Source organism: Budorcas taxicolor, chromosome 5, assembly GCF_023091745.1.
Source record: "Budorcas taxicolor isolate Tak-1 chromosome 5, Takin1.1, whole genome shotgun sequence".
Taxonomy (NCBI): Eukaryota; Metazoa; Chordata; class Mammalia; order Artiodactyla; family Bovidae; genus Budorcas; species Budorcas taxicolor.
Window position 1 is genome coordinate 145,086,726 of NC_068914.1, and position 10,495 is coordinate 145,097,220.

The 10,495-nt window shown below is 37.6% G+C and overlaps 1 protein-coding gene across 1 annotated transcript; it reads left to right on the forward strand.

Moving 5' to 3' along the window:
• The first annotated feature begins 458 nt into the window (after positions 1–458).
• CLEC4D (C-type lectin domain family 4 member D) lies at positions 459–8,457 on the forward strand. The gene is made up of 6 exons (XM_052641432.1): positions 459–486; positions 1,987–2,079; positions 5,667–5,771; positions 6,475–6,626; positions 7,676–7,791; positions 8,310–8,457. The coding sequence occupies exons 1-6, from the start codon at positions 459–461 to the stop codon at positions 8,455–8,457; spliced, it is 642 nt and encodes a 213-aa protein (XP_052497392.1).
• The last annotated feature ends 2,038 nt before the right edge of the window (positions 8,458–10,495 follow it).

Here is a 10,495-nt window from a genome sequence, read left to right on the forward strand (position 1 = left end):
ACACAATTACCTTTGAAAATGTAATATCCAGGAAAAGAAACTTGAGGAAATGTTTATTCTTCTTTTGATTAGGTGAAGTTGTGATTCTTTTAGGACACGGCTACGGTTTTTGCTTGAACAAGTAAAATAAATTAAGAAATTCTACATGACACACTGGAGTAGTGACCTTATGAAAATTTCTACTGTTTCTGAGTGTGGCTTTCTCAATTTCCTTTTTCTTTGCTCCATCCTAGAGTGAATCAAAGGAAACCCCTGTGTTTGGAAAGACTTCTTCTTTTGAGCTGTCTTTAGTATCGAGAGCTTTCTAATCTTGGCAGAATAGGCAAGATTAATGTTCAATCCCAAGAATTTCTGAATATATTTCTTTATCCACAGAATAAACTGTGGGGAAAAAATTTAAGAAGTTGCTGTGGCTGCTGGTTCTCTCCACTGCTGAACCACAAGAGATTTAACACACAATGGGACAAGAAGAACCGCAAAATAAATGTGAGTATTTGTCTCATTTCAGTTTTAAAGAAGCATATTTAATTATGACTAAGATTTTAAAATATGAATTGATGATAGTTGCAGTTATGAAGATTGAAGACGGTGATGGGGAGGAAGTTGAAGAAAGTGAAAATTATTTTGGTGAAGAAGGGGGACATAGATTCAAACATTTGGGGTATTAGAAACTCCTTTATAAAATGTATACAGGGACAAGAGAGAGCACCAAGTAATATAAAAAAATAAGATGAAAGAGAGTAATTTGGGAAAATTGTTTAAAGGAAAAAAAAGAGAAGAGAGGTACAGAAAACACCCTGACTGGGACAGCAGTGAACCTGAGGTTCTGACTTTATTTCTTTTTATACTCAAGTTCTACTCAAGTGACACATAAATGGGTTTGTACTGTAAGAACATTAAAAAACACTTTTGAGAAATATATAGAATGAATGCAGAAATATATAATTTTGAAATGAATGTTTCATTTCATCTCATCACATGGGGTCACGATGTACAATGGTACTGAAAATCACATTTTTATGTAGCAATATGTTTTGAAGACTTCTTTCTGTTAATACATACATGTATACATGATTATTTTAATTGCTCTGTAGAATTTCATCATAGGAATTCACCATAATTTAGTGTTTCTGCTTTTGATGATATGCATACAAGTATTAGGTTTCAAGGTTTCTTTTTTTCTATTTCCAAACTTATTGCAGTGAATATCATTTTATAGAAATAAGTTTAATTGCTTCTATAGGCTTGAGCTCTAGAATTTAAATTGCGGCAAATGTAATGCATTTAAAAATTGATAAGTGTTCCTAACTTTATCTGTCTAAGAGGCTTTCCAGTTTATAGTTCAGTAGTGGCATTTATTTCCTCACTGAGTGTTTATTTCCTGTAGGCCTTGCCACACTACGTATTCTCAATTTACTTTTAAAAATTTGATATATGACAAAACATGCCATAATATTTTGGTTTACATATCTCTGATTGAGCATGCTGTTTGTTAGTTTGTTTAATGGATTTTTGAAATAATTTCAGCAAATTAAATTTTCAGCAAATTTTCTGCTAAAATTTTTGCTCAGTTTTCAAATTGGTTTTAGAAATTATACAGCCTGGATATTAGCATTGTGACAAGATTTTTCTTCCATGTCTTCTTTGTGTTTTAACATTTGTTTATAAAGGAGCTTTGGTTTTTATGTACTACAATTATCAATTTTTAAAGATTTTGGGGTTTTTAGTCTGCTTAATAAAAAGCATGTTCCTAATTCCCCTAAAGAACCCTGAAGAAATACATTTTATTTGCAAATAAATATATTTAATTAATTAATTTATTTATCAATGAACTTTAAAGTTGATTTATTCAGGGGAAATCTTTAAGCTCTCTTCCAGGTCTAAAATATTTTGGATGATCTCATTCTAAGCTTTCTCTTTGGTGGCATTAGCTCTCTTAGTTTTCGTGGCTGAGAAGATAACCTTTCATCTTTCTTTTTGTTTTAGTAGAAAGAGGCCAGCATTCCCAGCTGATCCCTTGGACCATTGCTATTTTTTTCATGTCACTTCTAAGTGCCTGTTTTATTGCAAATTGTGTGGGTAAGTTATTAGCAAAGTGGAATGCTCCTTGAGTCATTCACTCGAAAAACTTTCAGAAAGTTGCCCTACACCTTTTGTTATCATGACCTTCTCCAACATACCAATCCAGAAAGGCCTCAGGGCTTGGATTTAATATTCAGAGCTACATACTTGACCTTCTGTTTTTTGATGATGCAGCCTTGAGCCAGGAAATGAACGATGGAACTTAGGCCCGTTCCTATACATGGGAAGGTTGGACACTGCAGTAAATCATTCTTCACTTTGGACCAGGATAACAAGGACTGTATCTTTCTAGAAAAGAATAACCAGAAAAAAACCCTCAAATTTCAGATGGACTGTAGTCTGGCTGTGAAAAGAAGAACAGCTGGAAGACTTCTTTCTGACATCAAGACATTGTATAAAGTTATTATAAATAAAGTAATATAGTATAGGTGCAAGAATAAACAAACAGAGAAAGAATGTTGAGAGCTTTGTTACAGATCAGTATTTATGAACTCTATATAAAACAGGCTACCCACTCCAGTATTCTTGCCTGGAGAATCCCATCGACAGAGCAGCCTGGCTGGCTGCATACAGTCCATGGGGTCATAAAGAGTTGGACAGGACTGAGCGACTAAACAACAAACAAAATAAAACTGAAGGGAATGAAAAAAAAAGACTGAAGGGAATAAGTCAACTATCCTCCAATGAAAATTAATTAAAAAATGAACAGAGGGGATATTGCAGGATTATAGGGAGAGGACAGTTTTGTTCAATTACTGTAGTAGAGAGGATTGATTATCCATATTCAAAAATGAAATTGTTCTCCTGCCTCATATCATGTTCAAAAACCAACCTAAAGTGGAGAATTGATTAAAATATGAAAGCAAATTAATGTTTTAGAAGAAAAATATGGAGAATATATTCATGACCTTGAGACAGAGAATGATTTCTTAAACATGTCACAAAATGTGCTAGCCATTAAAGAGACTATCACCAAAGTATACTACGTTAAAGTAAGAATTACTGTCCAACAAAAATAACACTGACAACAGAAAACATAGGAAAATATGTTTTAATGCATATAATTAATAAAGGATTCGAGTATAGAATATTTAAACCATTGTTCCAAATCAATAGGAAAAGTACTGACAACAGAAAAATGGGCTAAGTCCTGAACAGGCACAATAGAAAAGAAAAAAATGAAATGTCTGCTAAACATATGAAATATTTCTAACTTCATTAGTTTTCAGAGAAATGCAAATTCAATTCACAGTGAGATACCACTAAAAACCTTGTGGATGGTAATAATTAAAGTCTGGCAGTAACAAGTATTGATGATACTGCAGAGCAACTAGACCTTCAGTGAATTTCTGCTGGTGAGCGTGTACAGTAGTACTCAGTTCTGTGGCTCAGTTGTGTCCAGCTCTTTGTGACCCCATGGCCTGCAGCATGCCAGGCTTCCTTGTCCATCACCAACTTCCAGAGCTTGTTCAAACTCATGTGCATCGAGTTGGTGATACCATTCAACCATCTCATCCTCTGTCGTCCCCTTCTCCTCCTGCCTTCAATCTTTCCCAGCATCAGGGTCTTTTCCAAGGAGTCAGTTCTTCCCATCAGGTGGCCAAAGTATTGGTGCTTCAGTTTCAGCATCAGTCTTTCCAATGAATATTCAGGACTGATTCCCTTTAGGATTGACTCTTTGATCTCCTTGCAGTCCAGGGGACTCTCGAGAGTTTTCTCCAACACCACAGTTCAAAAGCATCAATTCTTCAGTGCTCAGCTTTCTTTATAGTTCAACTCTCACATCCATGCATGAGTACTGGGAAAATCATAACTTTGATTAGACAAACCTTTGTTGGCAAAGTAATGTCTCTGCTTTTTAATATGCTGTCTAGGTTGGTCATAGCTTTTCTTCCAAGGAGCAAGTGTCTTTTAATTTCAGGGCTGCAGTCACCATCTGCAGTGATATGGGAGCCCCCAAAATAAAGTCTCTCATTGTTTCCATTGTTTCCCTATCTATCTGCCATGAAGTGATGGGACTAGATGCCATGATCTTTGCTTTTTGAATGTTAAGTTTTAAGCCAGCTTTTTCATGCTCCTCTTTCACTTTCATCATGAGATTCTTTAGTTCCTTTCACTTTCTACCATAAGGGTCATATCTTCTACATATCTGAGGCTATTGGTATTTCTCCTGGCCATCTTGATTCCAGCTTGTGCTTCATCCAGCCTGGCATTTCTCGTGATGTACTCTGCATATAAGTTAAATAAGCAGGGTGACAGTATACAGCTTTGAGGTACTCCTTTCCCTATTTGAACCAGCCTGTTGTTCCATGTCCGATTCTAACTGTTGCTTATTTACCTGCATACAGATTATACTGCATACAGCAGTATAATCGTTTTGAAAAAGGTTGCCCCAACCATAGTTGGCCATAGGTATAACCTATTACCAGCAGTTGCATACATGTGCATGGACCTTACAGAAATGCATGCTTGTGTGCTCTAAGGATACATGGTCAAAAATGCTCAGAGGTGCAGAGCTTGTACTAGCCAAACACTGGAAACAAGGCAATTATCTACCAGAAGAAGAGAAGATAAATACATTTTAGTTCATTAAGATAATGGATCACTTTTCAGTAATGAGAACTGATGAGTTATGTTTGCACGAAACAACATAGATAAATTTCAGAAAACCCTGAGCTGAAGACAGAACCCAAAGTATGATTTCACTTATATAAAGTTCAGAAGCAGGCAAATCTGATCTATATGGTTTTGTGATAGATTATGAAGTGGTAGAATTATGAAGCAAAGCACAAAGTGATTGCTTTAAAAGCCATGGGATGATTACCTTTAAGAGAAAGTGAGGGATTCGTGTTTGGGCTGTGAAGGTCACCTGAGGCTTTGGTAATGTTGCGTTTTTTGAGCTGGGTTGTTGGAATGTTCACTTTACAATAATTTGATAAACTGTACATTTATGTTTTTCACTTTGTTAGACTTGGTTATATTTCAAAGTGAAAATACTGAAAAGATAAGTGTGTAAGACTTGTAGGACTTTGCAGAAGAATACCAGTGGTCACCAAAATCTACTCTAAGCACAAATATTGATAGAAAAACATGTTTAAAAGCACATGGACATTAAGGTTTGCAAAACTACACCCATAAAGCATAAAATGGACACTAAGGGCTTCCCAGGTGACCCTAGTGGTAAAGAACACACCTGCCAATGCAGGAGACATAAGAAATGCGGGTTCAGGAAGATCCTGGGTCAGGAAGATCCCCTGGAGGAGGGCATGGCAATCCACTCCAGTATTCTTGCCTGGAGAATCCCATAGACAGAGGAGCCTGGTGGGCTTCAGTCCACAGGGTCCCAAAGAGTCAGACACAACTGAAATGTCTTAACACACATGCATAATAATGAAAATATTGATTTTCAGCAATTCTTTTCAACCAATTCACCTGGAGCTGAAACAAAGGAACTGCATAGGAAGAACAGAGAAGGTGGGGACCTTAACTATTATGGTAAAAGAAAATTTACTTAGTGCAGTATGCCCCCAAAGTAAGTGGTTATATAGGAAAAGGAAACTAAGATTTTTTTCCCTCCTTCACAGTGACTCACCACAACTTTCTATCCTGTAAGAAAGGAACGGGGTTCTTCAGGCTCCCAAAGCAGCACCCAAAGGTGACATGCGTCAGAGAGAAACCAGAACTGAAAGGTACAGAGAGTAGAAGAAATTCCTTCCTTATTTCCATTCAAATTCATAGCCTGATTTAAAGCATATCATTTCTACATTATTATATAAAGAGAGATGAAAAGAGCACAATATGAGAATCTGGCACAAGAGCAGACATCAGTAAATTGAGATAGAATTATTTTCATGATTGTGAGCAGTTGAATAACTAATCAGAGAATACGAACAAAATATTTATGGCCATTTTTGGCATCCAAAGCATAACATTTTCTTTTAATTCAGATATATAAGGACTGCTCCCTCCTAGAATATGTAAACTTTGCCAAAGTGTCTTTATCTCTTTTATTCTGTGAAGGCTCATTACATGAGCATCTTAGCAGGTTCATTACTTCCTTCAGGTAAAACGTCCTGTCAAAAGCTTTGTTATAGGAACTCTTTCAACATGGTTGTAAATAACTGTAGGGATGTTGAAAAGTGATCATGTCTTCTAAGAGAAAACCTGGTAATTTTCTCATGGTCATTATGTGATTCAGATACTTTTGTTTAGGAGCTATTTAAAAATGTAATTTTCAGGATCTTTTTTTAATAGGGGGGACAGAATGATTGTGGTAATCTTGGTATTATTCTCTTAAATGTTAATTGGATATTAGGTAGTAAAATAACTGTATGATTTGTTATATATGGCATGCTCCCTTGGACCTAATTTTCCTTTCAATTTTCACATGAGGGGGCACCTGGAATTGCTGTCCTGTGGGCTGGAGAGCCTTCTGGTCCAACTGCTATTTTCCTTTTAATGACAACAAGACGTGGGCTCAGAGTGAAAGCCACTGCTCTGGGATGGGAGGTCACCTGGCCACCATCAGCACAGAGGCTGAGCAGGTATGCTGAGAGGCTCATGTCAGTTTCTCTGCTGGTTTGAATCTCTTCGCAGAGAGAGGAATTTCTCAGCTCTGCTCCACCTCTGTGCCTTTGCTTCCTCTCCCCCATCTGCCTGGAAAGACTTTCTTCCTCTTGCATTTTTCTTCACATGGCCAACATCTTCTGGTCTTCCCAGATCTGACTCATGTGATATTTTCTCAAGAAAACTACCCTGACCACCTTCCCCACTCCATCCTTTTCGTTCTAATCTGGAGATGCTTTCATGGAATTTTGTGCATTTTATGACCAGGGCACTTAGTTCAGTGTTCACTACTCCAGCTCTTCCAATGACTCCTCCTTTGCAGAGGGCTACAGCCATGCTTTATCCATGTTTGTATCTCCAATGTCTGTGCAGTGTTAGGCCCACTTAAATGATGATTAAGTTAATCAATGAATGGTTAATTAGGACTGAAATATCTTTTCAGGATAAAGAATAGGACGGATAATTCAGATGTATATTTGTTATTCTAAAAAAAGAAATCTCAAGGTAAAGTCATTTCTGAGCTGAAATTTATTTCCTCATGCAATATATTTCCATATATTATATACCCAGACTCGGATTCTGCTCCATTCTTGGTTAACATGGTTTCCTGGAGGACTTTGTTTCCATGGCTTTGCAGCTATAGGTTCAGGATCTCTTTGAAATAAGTGTAATTTAATGAAATATGCAATCAATTAATGAAGGTAATTTAAAAAATAAAATTTCCTAAAAATCCAATCCCATTAAGAACCTATGCTAAGTAATTTGCAAGCTGATCTCATTTAATCTTCACAGTGACCCTCTGAAGTAATGGAGTTGTCCCTTTTGGAGCTGAGAAAACTGGGGTTTGGTGACATTAAAGCAATTATTAACATCACACCATAAATGTCAGAGGCAGGATCTGAAAACATATAACCAATGCTTTTGTGTTTAACTAGTAGTTTATTTGACCTCTTTCCTCTTTTCCTAAAATAACAGTTATCAACTGATAAATGCAAATATACTTATAGAAATTCACATTTTTACGCAGAACTTTATCACTCAATTTTTGGATAGACGATTTTCATATTTCCTGGGACTTAGGAATGAGAACCTTGACGGCCAGTGGCATTGGGTGGACAAGAAACCATTTAACCCACAGATGGTGTGAGTATACCAACTAGGGTAAAATAGCTTTATAGGCAAAGGTAGGAAGAAGACAGCAAGCCAAATTCATTTTGGGGTGGGTTATATCACTGTAAGTCTTCCCTGGTGACCCAGTGGTAAAGAATCCACCTATCAATTCAGGAGATGGCAGGTTCAATCCCTAGGTTGGGAAGATCCCCTGGAAAAGGGAACGGCAACCCACTCCAGTATTCTTGCCTGGGAAGTCCCATGGACAGAGAAGACTTGCGGGCTACAGTCCATTGGGTAGCAAAAGAGTCAGACATGACTTAGCAACTAAACAACAACAATACCAGAATATGAATGCCTACTCAGAACAGAGCACTGTCTGTTCAGGAACCTCTATGCTAGTCGATTGCTCTGACTCTGTTGGACAGTGCAACTGTAAATGTTTCACTAAGGGCATTTTCTCTGCCTTGTCCTCTGACCTCTACTATACACACACAACATGTACACACACAACATGTACACACACGTGTATATATATATTTTCATTTCAGATTCTGGCACAAGCGTGAATCCAACAATGATCAGAAAGAAAAATGTGTTGTTCTTGTTAACGACAAAGACAAATGGGCCTGGAGTGATTTTCCTTGTGACTATAAGACAAGATGGATTTGCAAGATAACTGGAACTGCATTCAACTAAAAACCTACGAAGGGGGCCCTGTGATGAGGACAGAAAATAAGAAACAATGCGACTAAACAGAACATATATGTATTGTGGGAACAGAGAAAACGTTTTCTGTCATAGAACATTTTCAGTCATGATGGCCTTATTTATTTATTTTTTTGTTTCATTCATTCAAGATAATGTATTTTTTGTGTTGTGTTTTGGTGGAAAGAATCATATTTTTCTGTGAGAATCAATTTCATTAACTTTGTTTTCTTGATAGTATTTCAGGCAGGGCATTTACTTTTCAACTGGTGTGTATTGATTACATATTTAATAGCTTGAATGGTGAAATCTTTTAAGTCACCATTTCCTCTGCTCTGATGATTCTTAGCACTTAAAGTTCAAAGGTGGGATATTTCAATTGGTAGTGGTGTATCCTTTTTTAACCCAAATATCACAAACTTTAAAGGTTTTAAGCAGCATTTTTATTGCCTGGTGCGTTGTTTTCAGGTTTTTTAATAGTATCAGTCATTATATTGAAATTCCATGAGCAAAATATTTTCTGAAGAACAGTATAGAATAGTTAGAATTATGGTATTGCCCAGGAAGAAAGAGATTCCCTGGTAGCTCAGTTGGTAAAGAATCTGCTTGCAGTGCAGGAGACCCTGGTTGGTTGCTGGGTTGGGAAGATCTGCTGGAGAAGGGATAGGGTACCTACTCCTGTATTCTTGGGCTTCCCTGGTGGCTCAGATGGTAAAGAATCTGCCTGCAATGCAGTAGAGCTGGGTTCTATCCCTGGGTTGGGAAGATCTCCTGGAGAAGGGAACGGCTACCCACTCTTGCCTGGATTCTTGCCTGGAGAATCCTAAGGGCAGAGGAGCCTGGGGTTATAAAGAGTCACACATGACTGAGTGAATTTCACTTCCCAGCAAGAAAAAAATATCCATTTACCTTTTAAAAATTTTACTCCACTTTAAAAATCTTACCACAGTGAGGAGTCTCAAGCTGACAATTTCTTTTTGAGTGGAAAAGTCCCTTACAGGCCATCTTAAGCACACTCTTTTAATTCTATAACTAAGGAAACAAAAGTTTTGGGAAACCAAAGAGCTCACCTTCACAGGGTTAGTTTATGATGTAAACAAGACTGTGGCCCAGAACTAGCTTTCATAGTAGGTGGAATGTATTCCCTTTGGTATTACAGAAAAGTTACTGGTGGTGCTGTGGCCTCTTGGCTAACAGATAGATAATAGTTCTTAATTATTGATGTAACACTGTATTAGTGTTTCTGCATTTTTAATTAGAATCAGAAGAAAATCGTATTTTTAATCCATTTATGTAAATTGTTGCTGCTGCTGCTGCTGCTGCTAAGTCGCTTCAGTCGTGTCTGACTCTGTGTGACCCCATAGATGGCAGCCCACCAGGCTCCCCCGTTCCTGGGATTCTCCAGGCAAGAACACTGGAGTGGGTTGCCATTTCCATCTCCAAGGCATGAAAGTGAAAAGTGAAAGTGAAGTCGCTCAGTCGCGTCTGACTCTTTGTGACCCCATGGACTGTAGCCTACCAGGCTCTTCTGTCCATGGGATTTTCCAGGCAAGAGTGCTGGAGTGGGCTGCCATGGTTAGCATGTTTATTTAGAGCTATAAAGCTACAGTTCGAACTAGCAAGAAAAGTCACGACTTTAACAACCTGAAGTTGTGCTTTTGTGATGTATGTAGCTTTAATTGTGAAGCAGTCATGTCCAACATCAACAAAATATGGAGGTCTTTCTAAAACATTTTATTTTGCTGATGATTCCTGGATCCAAGCTAAAAAATTTCAAGTGACATCTTTTTAGCTACATTCCTTGGTGGCTCAGATGGTAAAGAATCTGCCTGCAATGCAGAGGACGTGTATTCGATCCCTGGGTCAGGAAGATTCCCTGGAGAAGGGAATGGCTACCCACTCCAGTATTCTTGCCTGGAAAATTTCATGGATAGAGGAGCCTGGTGGGCTTCAGTCCATGGGGCCAGAAAGAGTCGGACATGACTGAGCAACTAACATTTTCATCTTCCTTACTACTATATTAAAAAAA